The 13,028-nt window shown below is 44.1% G+C and overlaps 2 protein-coding genes across 3 annotated transcripts; both read left to right on the top strand.

Moving 5' to 3' along the window:
* The first annotated feature begins 336 nt into the window (after positions 1-336).
* Positions 337-3,890, top strand: crybb1 (crystallin, beta B1). Its single transcript, XM_015973685.3, has 6 exons — positions 337-469; positions 761-904; positions 1,856-1,974; positions 2,135-2,267; positions 2,653-2,795; positions 3,539-3,890. The coding sequence occupies exons 2-6, from the start codon at positions 782-784 to the stop codon at positions 3,714-3,716; spliced, it is 696 nt and encodes a 231-aa protein (XP_015829171.1). The 5' UTR covers positions 337-469; positions 761-781; the 3' UTR covers positions 3,717-3,890.
* Positions 3,891-5,044: 1,154 nt separating this feature from the next.
* Positions 5,045-12,605, top strand: acads (acyl-CoA dehydrogenase short chain). 2 transcript variants are annotated; one of them, XM_015973707.3, is made up of 10 exons: positions 5,045-5,148; positions 8,038-8,198; positions 8,414-8,563; positions 8,659-8,770; positions 8,848-8,999; positions 9,100-9,270; positions 10,364-10,501; positions 11,359-11,454; positions 11,530-11,586; positions 11,667-12,605. In XM_015973707.3, exons 1-10 carry the CDS (start codon positions 5,121-5,123, stop codon positions 11,817-11,819), a joined length of 1,218 nt encoding a protein of 405 aa, XP_015829193.1. In that variant the 5' UTR covers positions 5,045-5,120; the 3' UTR covers positions 11,820-12,605. The 2 variants fall into 2 exon arrangements, with proteins under 2 accessions (XP_015829193.1, XP_070408304.1); XM_070552203.1 differs by having other exon boundaries at positions 8,659-8,775; positions 8,853-8,999.
* Positions 12,606-13,028: the final 423 nt, after the last annotated feature.

Below are 13,028 nucleotides of genomic sequence, written 5' to 3'. Positions count from 1 at the left end.
TGATATATTTTATTTATTTTGGTAGTCCTGTAGGATATTCCTGTGGCTCTTCAGACTGAAGGAATCCTACGTATTTGTTCTGAGCTCCAAAACCACTAAATATGAGGCCTTTTTGTCCCTGTGCAGGTGATGCTGTGGATTAGCTCTGACCCTTTGCATGTATTGTGTCTACACACAACTATAGCTTACAGGCCCAGCAGCCCAACACACAGTTAAAATGCCTCGGTCAGGGCTTTCCTTTGACGCCGAAATGCTTACAGCAGGCCGGGGGGTGGGGGGGCAGCGCTTCCAGGCTAAGCGATGACCCAGTGGCTTTGGCTCAGGACAACTGTGATGACGAAAGGTTTTCTATTGTACGATGAGCCTCTACGTTTAGCCTTTGCCAGAGTATAAAAGCTTGAGTCAGGCGCTGACGGGACCAGCACGAGCCAGCCTCCTTCACACGGCACAGCAATCTGTACCAACGCAGGTAAGGACACACAGACACAGACATGCACACAAGCTTCAGAGCCCACATACCCCACCCCTCAGCTTAGGTGAGGCCCAAACACAAGTCCAGAGCCCAAATGAGCATCCCACATAAGCAGAAAAACTTGCTTTACGTATAAATCACCACAGACAGCTCCACCAACATGGCCTCAGACAACGTTTACACCTCTGCTGGAGCTGCTTCTCCTACACATCACTCTCTGTCATCCTGACACTTCCGTTTGCACCTCTATTTCTGTTCACCCCTTGTCTTCCTGCATTTCTCACCCAGACTCTTCTGAAGCCCCTCACCATGTCTCAGACTGCCAAGTCCGCCTCAAGCCAGGGCACCGATGCCAAGGACAAGGGAGCCCCGGCCCCAGCTGCCACCAGCAAGGCCACCAAGACCGGCGAGCCTGGCATGGGATCCTACAGAGTGAGTCGCTGCATTTTACTCTAGAGCAAGAGCTTCTTCACCCAATCAGTAAGAAGGCAAAGGCTTCTGTTTTTGGGTTGTTTTTCTCATTTTAGCTGAAGCCCAATTTTTGATAGAGATGATGAATAATAAAAAACAGCAGGAACTAGTCACATAAATTGGTTAATAGTAACACTGTATGACTGCAGGATTTGTGTGATTTTAGTGACCCAGCTCTTTTAAACTTTTGTTTTTCTGTGCAGGCTGCTGCTTGGCAGTGCCTCAAATTAGCCTAATTTCAATCCAGTAAACTAGCCAAAGAGATTAGAAGAGGTTAAAGGAGGGCTGAGTGCAGGTGCAGGAATACTGAGCAAAAAGTACTGCTACCTGAGTTCATTTGGTGTACAAGGGGCAAAAAGAACAAACGTCAAAACAGCCGAAGCCCTAAAATGTGTAGAAACCTGCAGGAGGAAAAAGTAAAGAATGAGTGAAATGTAATCTGATACCTGATGATGTTAGATTAGAGTAGATTAATCACATTGTGTCTCCTGCTGAATTAAACTAAATTACACAAATGGGTCAAAATTACTTCAGAAATGGTGTTTAGCCTACATGCCGTAGGCAGTAAATGACAAAGTAAACATAACTAGTTAAAAGTAGACCAACCTCTGTGTTTAACTATTATAAATGAACAAGGCTGAACCAGACTACTTTAGATTTGTTTATGGGTTTGGTTGATTGTTAGATCTTAAAATACTTGTTCTGATAATTCAGATTATTACAGAGAGGTGGACTGTGTCCTATATTTTATTATTGCACGTTGGATTGGTGAAAAGTGCACGTTTTAGATAAAACAATGCCGTCCCATGTTCTGGATGTAAAATCTTACAGAAACTAGATGAGTTAACCAACACTTTCCAGTTAGAGGTGATCCTGCTCTAGCTTAGCTCTGCCTACATGCTCTGTGTGCAGATCATGCTGTTTGATCAGGAGAACTTCCAGGGCAGGATGATGGAGGTCCAGAATGAGTGCATGAACGTATGTGACCGTGGCATGGATAGAGTGCGTAGTATCATTGTGGAGTGCGGCCCGTAAGTGGATACACACACACACACACATACACACACACACACACAAACACACACACACACACACTTACAGATATATAATTCTTCTGCTGATCTTCCTCTAACTCTTCTGCCCTGCTTCACCCTGTCACCCCCCTCCCCCTGGTGGCCCCCCTTCCTCCAGCTTTGTTGCCTTCGAGCAGACCAACTTCCGTGGCGAGATGTTCATCCTGGAGAAGGGAGAGTATCCTCGCTGGGACACCTGGAGCAACTCCTACCGCAGCGACTGCCTCATGTCCCTCAGGCCCATCCGCATGGTATGCTCAGCAGTCGCTTCACCTCTCAACACATCGTTTGTTATATGGAGGAAGGCATGACATCTCTTTCAGGGATCCAAAAAACAGATCAAATTCTTACGAAACTGAAATGCAAAGGAAGCAGCAGCAGCCTATACTCTCGGTGACTGAAAGTGAAATGATTTCACAAAGCCTAAAATTGACTTTCATGTATTTCAAAAGAAGTCAACAAGTCTACGTTAGAGACTGGAGCTAGAGAAGGTAGAGCTAATGTCATCATGTTAGTAAGCTCTTTTCTTTTTTCTCCTCTTGGTCCAAGATCAGATCCCTGCTTCGTTTAGATCATTAGAAAACAAACACAAACAGGAAGCTCGGAGACAATCTGAGTTTTGTTTCCTCTCTGCAGGACAGCATGGAGCACAAGATCTGCCTGTATGAGCTCTCCGACTTCAAGGGCAACAAGATGGAGATCCAGGAGGACGACGTGCCCACCCTCTGGGCGCACGGCTTCTGTGACAGAGTGGGCAGCGTGAGGGTGCCAGGAGGATCGTGAGTGGACTCGTTCAGTCACTTTCAGTCAGGATTTTATTGATTTAATGTGAGAAAATGTGAGACATTCAAACAGCAGTCCTCTCAAGGACTTTCCCTTATTTAATGTTAGAATTCTGCAGGAGACAGCCAGAGGTGCTTTAAATGATCTAGCACGTGGTCTAGTGGTCCTCAAAGACCATGGTGTCTCTAAAACACTCCAATATATCCATTCGAAGGCCCCAAAGACCCCCTTCAATCACCTCTTCAATATAGCTCCTCCATCTCACCCTAACCCCCAAAGGCTCTTCAGAACTGGTTTTATTAACACTAACCCTTTCATAATGACAAATGACATTAAATGTGTAGCGTTATGAACATGCCACGCTACAAATGTCTTCTTTATGACCAGAAGCCCCCCTTTAAAGACTCCTCAATGTCTAAAACACTCCCAGTGACCTCTAAGACCGTTTTAAATAAACACCAAACTCTGAAACATTTCCCACTGGAGAAACCCAAAGAACTAAATAAGCCTTTTTTCATTTAATTCTGACTTCTGTAACTGCTAGTTTGGCCACTGAAAATCACCAAAGAAACTGTCCTATACCTCTGTAATATCACTGAAACATAGTAACGGCAATGGAGGTCAGATGATAACAGAAACACAGAATAAACTGTAAAGTTAGTTAGACTAGGAGATATTTCAATGATGTTGAGGTAAGTGTCTCAGACCTGAGCACTCTCCCCCTCTCCATGCCCCTCAGGTGGGTGGGTTACCAGTACCCCGGATACAGAGGCTACCAGTACCTGTTTGAGTGCGGTGACTACAGACACTACAATGACTTCTGCGCCTTCCAGCCCCAGATCCAGTCCATGCGCCGTATCAGAGACATGCAGTTCCACCAGAGAGGATGCTTCACCTTCACCTCTGCCAGCAAGTGAATGACACCAGCTGGGCATGTGGTGCTGTTGTAGCTTTTTATTTCACCAACAACTCTTTTCTCCTACTCTCCACTACCTTTCCTCTATCTCTACCATCACCGCTCCATCCCAGGGGAAAGACACAATGACACCGGACATGTTTAAGTGACTTTTTATGGTGCTAAAAATAAACATGTTGAAAAAAACTGCTCCTCTCTTGCCTGGATTACCATTATTTACCCAACAGAAATGATGTTGGTTTTGTTTGATTTTATCTTTAGTTTTATTGTATAACAGAGTGGAATGTATGTAAGATAAAGTGTCTTTTTCTTGTGAAAGTCGGATACGGGAAATGCTTGTTAAGAAATTTGTTTTATCTTATAGTTTATTATATATTAAATTATATTATGGCATTTTATGGCATAATAATAAAATTGGCACTTGCCACATCCAACACATAGGTCCTCGATGAGGGCAGAAGACGTGTAGAATTATAAACAGCAGGTTCATGAGGAAAAACTAATCCTTTTAGAAGTGGAGCTTTTTGAAATGTCAAATAAGGTTTTTGAATTTATATGGTTGATTTATTTAAAATATCTCAAGCATTTGTGCTTTCATTTTTCAAGCTATTTCATTTGAAATCTCAGAATTAAACAACACACCTTAGCTGACAACGTTATAACAATAAATGTGAACAGAGAGCAGCACTAGCATGTGTTACGTTTTTGACAGCAAATCCAGAGTAGATCCTGACAGCATGAAATAAATAGGTAAATAATCAATAACCGTATGTTTAAACATTTGCTAAAGAAATACTGGGCTATAATTTTAGTGTCAGTATGAAAACTGAATAATTTTCTCCTAACACCGTTAGACCTTATAGAAATAATTCAAAAGTTACCAATCGAATAAACATTGCAAAACATACAAACAACATCAGAAACTATAGTGTGTTTAGTGTAAAATATTAATGTTCCCAGTTTTTAGCATGAAAAAAAGCTATTTTTTGCCTTTAATTGGCGTTTGAAGAAAGCAAATTTGTTGTTTTACATAGTGTACAGATAAAATATTGGAGGCGTTCACGTTGAAGCTGCCGTTTCCAAGGTACATCGAATCACACATTTTACCACGTGATTGACGTGTTCTTTACCTACAGTGTTTTTGCTCGTAATTTGCAAGATTGAAATCAACTGGCTTCAGTGAAAGCCAATAGAATACCCATAGACATCAGTGTACATGAGAATACCTTCCATATATAATTTTACAAAAAAAGGGTAATGAAAGGGTTGAACTATGTCTCAGGATGGTAATTTGACGCTTCTAACATAGTTAGGTTCTTATGTAGAATTACAAAATTACGGCTATACCTGAATGCACCAGAACGTGTGCTAACTCTACTAGAGGTTGCCCTTAGAGTAAGGCACAATGTCTGCACTTTTTAAAGCCAGAAAAGGTGAGCAAATGCAGATAATAAGCTTAAACAGTTCATTTTTATTTATGAGATGTTTTGCTTACAGAAAGGAGGTCAGGTTGTCTCAATAGCTGCTATAACAAGAGGGCTAGTTACCATTTAGCTTAGTTCCCATAACCCACCAGCAACTTTGGGTGAACCGGCATGTCAGTGTCTGACGTTAAAACCTATCTTCTGACAAATTAGGTATGAATCATGGTGTCTGTTGTTCTGATTTAACAAGAGTTAAGGGTTACATGCAAACATGTTAACCTAAATCTAAAGTGTTAGCTGTGTGCTGTCTGTAGAGGTCTCAGCGGCCGCAGGCTTTGGTGCAGGTGTGGAGGCAGGCTAGTGTGTGCAGCAGCTGTTTGGTTCTGTTAACTGAAGGATTTATTATTGACGTGAAGGTAGTTGATGTTCAGCCTGACCTTTCACCCACTTACAGTGCTAGTAGCTATTGAGCTGGTGGTGCGTATCATAGACTCTTGTCAGTACATTTTTTGTGAAGTCAGTAATCCATCTCCACGGACTTCTCTTTAGGATTTTTATCTTGTTTACAACTCAAATATTTCCCATCATGCCTCAGGAATCCTGAGTCAGGATGCAACAAACTCAAATCGGGATTTATTCTTTGTGAACATCTGGATTTACTTTTCTTGTTCTTTCTGTTTAATTGCGCCACTTTAATGAAGCATTGTCAGTCATTAATTCCTGTTTATCAGGGCTGCAAAACATCAAAATTAGAATTTACCTCCTAGTAACATTCTCACACCTTATATACCACCCTGGATTTGTTGTATATTTTATGGTGATGTCTACCCACCCAAGTACTAAATGGCAAAAACCTAAAGTAGAGCTTCGAGTCACCTGTCACTCAGGCAGATTCCAGTTCCATCTTTGCCCTCATTCTGCCTAACAGACTGTCTTTGCATAATCAGATATTACCTTCAGGTTCTTGCAGGAAACGTCCTGTAAGACAAGCAGAAGTCGTGAATACTCACACCAGCTGCAGCTTGTTTACTAGCTAAAACTTCCAATTTGAGCTTATAAACACAATTTTGAAAATCAGTGAAAATACAAGAGGCCCAAAACAAGCAGCAATATCATCATCAGATGACATTGTCATCACCATCTTCCATTCCTTCAGGTTTGGATGGAGGTAAAGGTGAAAAAACACTTTCAGCTGTCACAGAAGCTTTAAAATAATCTAGAGCAACTGCCAGATCCTCAGTACTTATCCTGCTAGGTTCTGTTGGCTGCATTTGACACTGTCAACAATGGCTTCCTTTTGTGCATACTCTTTAGCATAAGCATCACAAGGAAAGCGCTTTCCTGGTTTGAATCTTACCTGACACAGACAGGACGATCCTTCAGTGTATCTTGGCTCGGTCAGTCTTCTTCTGTTCACCATCTTGCCATTAGAGTCCCCCAAGGCTCTGTACTAGGACCTCTTCTTTTTGCCATATACACCACCTCACTGGGTGAGATAATTTGATCACATGACTTTACCTACCACTGCTATGCTGATGACACCCAGCTCTATCAGTCATCCCCGCCGGACGACCTCACAGTCTCTGCACGAATCTCGGACTATCTTTCTGACATATCAAGATGGATGAAATCTCACCATCTCCAACTCAACCTCTCTAAAACTGAATTGTCATCCCAGCTAAACCATCCATACGGCACAATATCTTAATCCAAAATCAAATTCCCTATCTTTGGTTCCGTTGACTCTGTTGCTCGTTCATGCCGCTTTGCGCTGTATAACATACGAAAGATCAGACCATATCTAACACAATATGCCACCCAGCTCCTGGTGCAATCTACTGTCATCTCCCGACTCGACTACTGCAATGGCCTTCTAGCTGGACTTCCAGCCTGCACTGTGAGACCTCTTCAAATGGTTCAGAATGCAGCAGTGGTTTTCAGTCAGCCTAAAAGAGCACATGTCATCCCTCTGTTCATTGAGCTCCATTGGCTACCAGTAACTGAACGCATCAAATCTAAATTGCCAACAGTATCATACAAAGTCCTGGATGGTATGGCTCCTATCTACCTGAATCCTCTTGCAAAGGCCTACGTCACGACCCAGCTGCTCCAGCCATCAATTTTCAGCTAGCAGTGCCTACACCATGCTCAGGACAATCAAGACTCTTGAATGACCTACCAAGCACTACTAGATCAGCGGTGTCATTGTCAAATTTCAAGAAAGTTCTGAAGACCCAGTTCTTCAGAGAGCATCTTCTAAACTAGGACCCTCCCAGCACCCGTTCCCCACTCAACTGTCCACTCCTTGTTTGGGACAGCAGTAGCTCAGGAGGTAGAGCGGGTTGTCCCGTAATTGGGAGGTTGCAGGTTCAGTCCCGACTCTGACCAGAGAATGCTGCTGTTGTGTCCCTGGGCAAGACACTTAACCTGCCTTGCCTGCTGGTGGTGGTCGGAGGGACCGGTGGCACCAGTGTTCGGCAGGCCTCGCTTCTGTCAGTGTGTCCCAGGACAGCTGTGGCTCCATTGCAGCTCATCCCCACCAGTGTGTGAATGGGTGAATGACTGTGTTGTTAAGTGCCTTGGGGGGTTGTAGAATCCTAAGAAGGCACTGTAAAAATACAGGTCATTTACCATTCACTTCCCTTTATGATTCATTATGCTGCCTTGCTGACACCTAGGATTAACTGATTAGTGTTTGTTGTTAGCTTCGAGGGCAACCTGCTGGCTTTATTGTCACTTGTACTTCGCTCTGGACAAAAGTGTCTGTTAAATACCTAAACATAAGAACAGGAACATCCTCTACATCCACACATGTGAACCAAACTAAGATGTTGATAGCACCAAACGGCAGCGACAGCCATGATGGCTTTTTGAATCCTGTTGTTTTCTGTCCCTCAGCTCTGGGTTTGTGTCTCAGTGGCTGTCGAGGTCTGTCCCAGCTGGCAGAGCTCCCAGAGACCCACCAGTTACTGAGACAGACCTGCAGAGACTACGCCGACAAAGAGCTGATCCCTGTTGCAGCCAAACTCGATAAAGAACACGCTTACCCCGCTAAACAGGTACGCACAATCACGGCTGTTATGGGTAATCAGGTTCTTGTTATCATTAGTCTTCTAGCTTGATTAGACATGTGTCTAATAGAAGAATTGTTAAAAGAAAACTGTGTTAATGCTTGTCGAAACAGGAGTTTTTTATTTTATTTTTTTACCACAAGCAATAGCTTGTTGTTATGAAGAACCAGAAACATCACTACACTGTCCATGTTCTTGTCCAGATCAAGGAGTTGGGTTCGATAGGTGTGATGGCCATAGAGGTCCCAGAGGATCTGGGAGGAGCAGGCATGGACTACCTGGCCTACTGTCTGGCTCTGGAGGAGATCAGCAGAGGCTGTGCCAGCACCGGAGTCATCGTGTCTGTTAACAATGTGGGTGCAGCCTGTCAGCATGAAGAACTAACAGCGGTGATGTTGAGTTGGTGCTGCTGTGTGTTAATGTCCTGTTCTGTCACTGGGATTCCCAGTCCCTCTACGTTGGACCTGTCTTGAAGTTTGGCACAGAAGAACAGAAGAAACGGTGGATTTCTCCGTTCACCACAGGAGAGAAGGTTGGCTGCTTTGCCCTCAGTGAGCCAGGTAACCTTCAGGTTTCATCATCCCAGTGGTTTGTCTGTGTGAAAGAACGAATGATGTCCTAAGGGTTTAAATCTCAGGTAACGGCAGTGACGCAGGTGCAGCCTCCACCATGGCGCACCAGGATGGAGACCATTGGGTGCTGAATGGGACCAAAGCCTGGATCACCAACAGCTGGGACGCCTCAGCTGTCATTGTGTTCGCCACCACAGATAAGAAGCTCAAACACAAGGCACGTGGTGACGCACCGCGGGCCTCTGGCTGCAGGGGCGAGGCATGGATCTGATGGAGTGAATGTTTATCTAACGGACTGTTGTTCCTTGTCCCTTCAGGGTATCAGTGCCTTCCTGGTTCCCATGCCTCACTCTGGCCTTTCTCTGGGGAAGAAAGAGGACAAGTTAGGCATCAGAGCCTCGTCCACCGCTAATATCATCCTGGAGGACTGCAGGATTCCCCTGGACAACATGCTGGGCTCGCGGGGCGCCGGGTTCAAGATTGCCATGGTACTCTAGAACTTCTAAATGTCATATGTGGCGACGTTCCTTCTCACTAGTGGATTGATTAGTTTCCTGAGTTACTATCGTGGTCTGCAAAGTGAGATTGTGTGTGTTTGGGGTTCAGGGATCTTCTTCTTAGTGTTTCACAGACACTTTCTCCATCCGCCCTTCCCTCAGGTACCATCTTTATGATGTACCTTCGTCATTCCAACATGGTTAATGGCCTGTATTTGATATAGCGCCTTTTAGAGTCTTGGAACCCCCCAAGGCACTTTACAACACAATCAGTCATTCACCCCTTCACACACCCATTCACACACTGGTGGGGATGAGCTACGATGTAGCCACAGCTGCCCTGGGGCGCACTGACAGAGGCGAGGCTGCCGAGCACTGGCGCCACCGGTCCCTCCGACCACCACCAGCAGGCATCGTGGGTTAAGTGTCTTGCCCAAGGACACAACGACAGTGACAGACTGAGCGGGGCTCGAACCTGCAACCTTCTGATTACGGGGCGAGCACTTAACTCCTGTGCCACCGTCTCCCCCACATCACCTACACATCACTGGCCTCCATCCACAACACTCATTTATACTACAGTCACACCCAAATCCCTCCACAGATTCCAGCTCCTTCAGAACGTTGCAGGCTGGAGCATCCTGGACATCCCTCCACGGAGCTCATCATCCCAGTCCTCCCAGCTCCAGTAGCTGTTGTGCGATCCAGAATTCTGCCGCTCACTTTCACATGCATCCATTCCCCTGCCCTGCCCTGTCGGAGCATCTTACCTTCTTCTCACTCTCTCAGATCTTCATTCTCCTCCTTGTTCCTGCTGCTCGTCTTACCACAGTGGGAAATGGAGCCTCTGCTCTAGATTTCACTTCCATCCTACCTCACAAATACAGACTGAACTGTTTAAACTGGTTTTCTCTTAACAGCCATCTTTACTTGGTGTCTGTTGTTGTTTTTATTGTTTTATAAGATTACCTCAGGCCTAAAACGGAACTCACAAATAAAAATTATTATTTGATCTCTTTTACCCCTAAGATTTAGTTTCACTGAGACTTAAACATCATTTTTATGAACATTCTGTGTCTCCCAGCAAACCCTAGACAGCGGACGGCTCGGTATTGCATCTCAGGCTCTCGGCATTGCTCAGGCTTCTCTGGACTGCGCTGCCGACTACGCGCTCAAACGGACAGCGTTTGGAGCTCCGATCGGCAAACTTCAAGCCATACAGGTATGATCAGCTGCTGACTGGGTTCAGCGTTCACTCGGGGAGGCTCACATTGAAATAAAGTGATTTAGAGGTCAGCTTTAGCTTAAATCAATTCAATCTGATGTTTCTGGCTCCTCTGTGAACAGAGCAGTGTATGAAAGAGAGGATAGCATGACTCAGCATTTTTTAAAACCAAATCAGGTACACGTGTTTGAGGACGTCAGATTTTAAATGCAAAGTTTTATTTCTGTTTAATAATTAAAGAAAAACTAATTTTAGGTGTGTTTTTAACTTCTTTTTTTACCTCTGTTTATTTAAACCAGGGGTGCCGAATCCTGGTGCTGGAGGGCCGGTATCCAGCAGGTATTGGTTTTAACTCTGCTTCAGCACACCTGATTTCAATCATCAGGTAATTATCAGGCTTCTGCAGAGCCTGATGAGCTGCTGCACAGGTGATTCAACCTCTGAATCAAGTGTGTTGGAACAGAAAAACAACAAAACCTGCTGGATACCGTCAATCAAGGACCAAGATTGGGCACCCCTGATTTAAACATTAAAGAAATGCTACTTTAGTAAAAACAAGGGCTGGCTTGACTTCACTAGCCTGGGTTTTATTGTTTCAGAACGACTCATAAGCCTGGAATTCCTGGAAGCCTTGTGGATGAGAGGTGATCTCACCATTTTCTTAGGTGGATGAGAATTCATACCAGCAGGAGAATATTTTTGTGTTTCCCGTTTAAGTCTTTTATCCAGGTTCGGCTCGTTCTGCACCTCAGGAGCCTCACCACTGAGCCTCACAGCTTCTGACTCTTTCAAAAGAAGACCTGATTATTCTAAAGGATTTTCTCACGTTTGTGTTTTTTCTTCTTGCCATCCAGTTTAAACTGGCTGACATGGCAGTTGCGTTGGAGAGCGCTCGCCTGCTCACCTGGAAAGCTGCACTTCTTCGAGATTCCAAAAAGCCCTTCACTAAGGTAAACAGGCCCCTCTGATGTGAAGCTTTACCCCTCTGTAGCTCCAGACACCACCTTTGGCTCTTTTCTCTACAGGAAGCCGCCATGGCCAAGCTTTCTGCTTCTGAGGCGGCCACTTTCTGCTCTCATCAGGTAACGGGCAAGCTCAGCCAAAAGGAGATGAGTGTAAATGGGAGTGCGGTGTTTTTAATTCTGCTTGTCCGCCTGACCAGGCCATTCAGATTCTGGGAGGGATGGGTTATGTGACGGACATGCCTGCAGAGAGGCACTACCGCGACGCACGCATCACGGAGATCTACGAGGGCACCAGTGAGATCCAGAGACTGGTGATCGCAGGACAGATCCTGAAGGAGTACCAACTATAGATGCACATTTTGTTCCAATGGACGTTTAATCTCAAACCAACCAACCCAGAGACCTCACATGATACTTAAGTGGCCATTGTAAAGTTTTTCTTTCCTGCATTGGGTCTGTGTATTAGTGTTGGGCCAGAGGGGATGACAAAGAGGCTTATCAGAGATCTTCACTGTGCAGAATATTCAGGGATGGGTCTAAGCACGCTGAAAGTATCTTAACTAAGAGTTAAAAGTCCAGTTCACCGGCATCTTATCTCCAGATGGTTCAGGTCAGCTGTGCATCTCTGGGATGTGCTGCACGCAAACCAGCTGTTATTGGCTGTAGCGTTATAAATATAAAGCTAATACAGATATTTGATGCAACTTGGTGATGAATCTATAGTCACTGATAGAATCTGACATCATGCTGTTTAAAATCTGTGCACGAGGGACATTTCAGCCATCATGTGTGTTTCTGGTTAAAGGTTAAATAATAACTAACTTGATTGTAGATTGCTGCTTGAACAACCTCAGTCTGAGGAAACGGAGATTTGTTCTTACCAGATTGATGATCTAACGGCTGATCACAGTGACTAAGTGGTGCTTAGCAGCTCTAATCCCAGAAATGTCATATCAATTCATGCAAACATTATTTAATGAGCTCTTACACTATTGTAAATGTACCATTATATGGCTTTTTACATAGATTATGGTGGCTGGTTGCAGCAGGACTTAGCTGTTCATGATAATTTTTTAGAATAACCAGAAAATGGGAAGATTTTGACAATATAAATGTTATAAAACCTGAAATCCTGAGGACTGGAGTTTTCTGACATTTATTAAATGAGTTGCTAGAGCTTCTGTTCAGTCAGAACTATTAGTCTAATCTCCTGTTCTCTAAACTGAGACTATTTGTAGATATGACTGCAACACACTTTGGTCTTGGCTGGTTTGGACTAGCTGTTAGCACATCAGTCCTGAAAGAACCTAATTATTTCTCTGGAGAGAGGCTCTTCATGAAGCTTTTAAGTTATTTATAACTTTTGCAAATAAACTCTTGAAGACTAAGTTAAAACTGATCAATGGGATTTATTTTGCTATCAGATAAGATGAAGATACTTAAACATTTTTAAGTATGATTCACTTTAAATCAAAGTTTACTAGTAAAAATATATATTGTATGTGTCTGTGCTGCCCCCTGCTGGCCAGACTAAGGCTGTTAGTTTATTTTATTTTGTT

The sequence above is a fragment of the Nothobranchius furzeri genome, chromosome 6, assembly GCF_043380555.1.
Source record: "Nothobranchius furzeri strain GRZ-AD chromosome 6, NfurGRZ-RIMD1, whole genome shotgun sequence".
NCBI lineage: Eukaryota > Metazoa > Chordata > Actinopteri > Cyprinodontiformes > Nothobranchiidae > Nothobranchius > Nothobranchius furzeri.
This window is presented reverse-complemented; position numbering and strand designations above follow the sequence as displayed.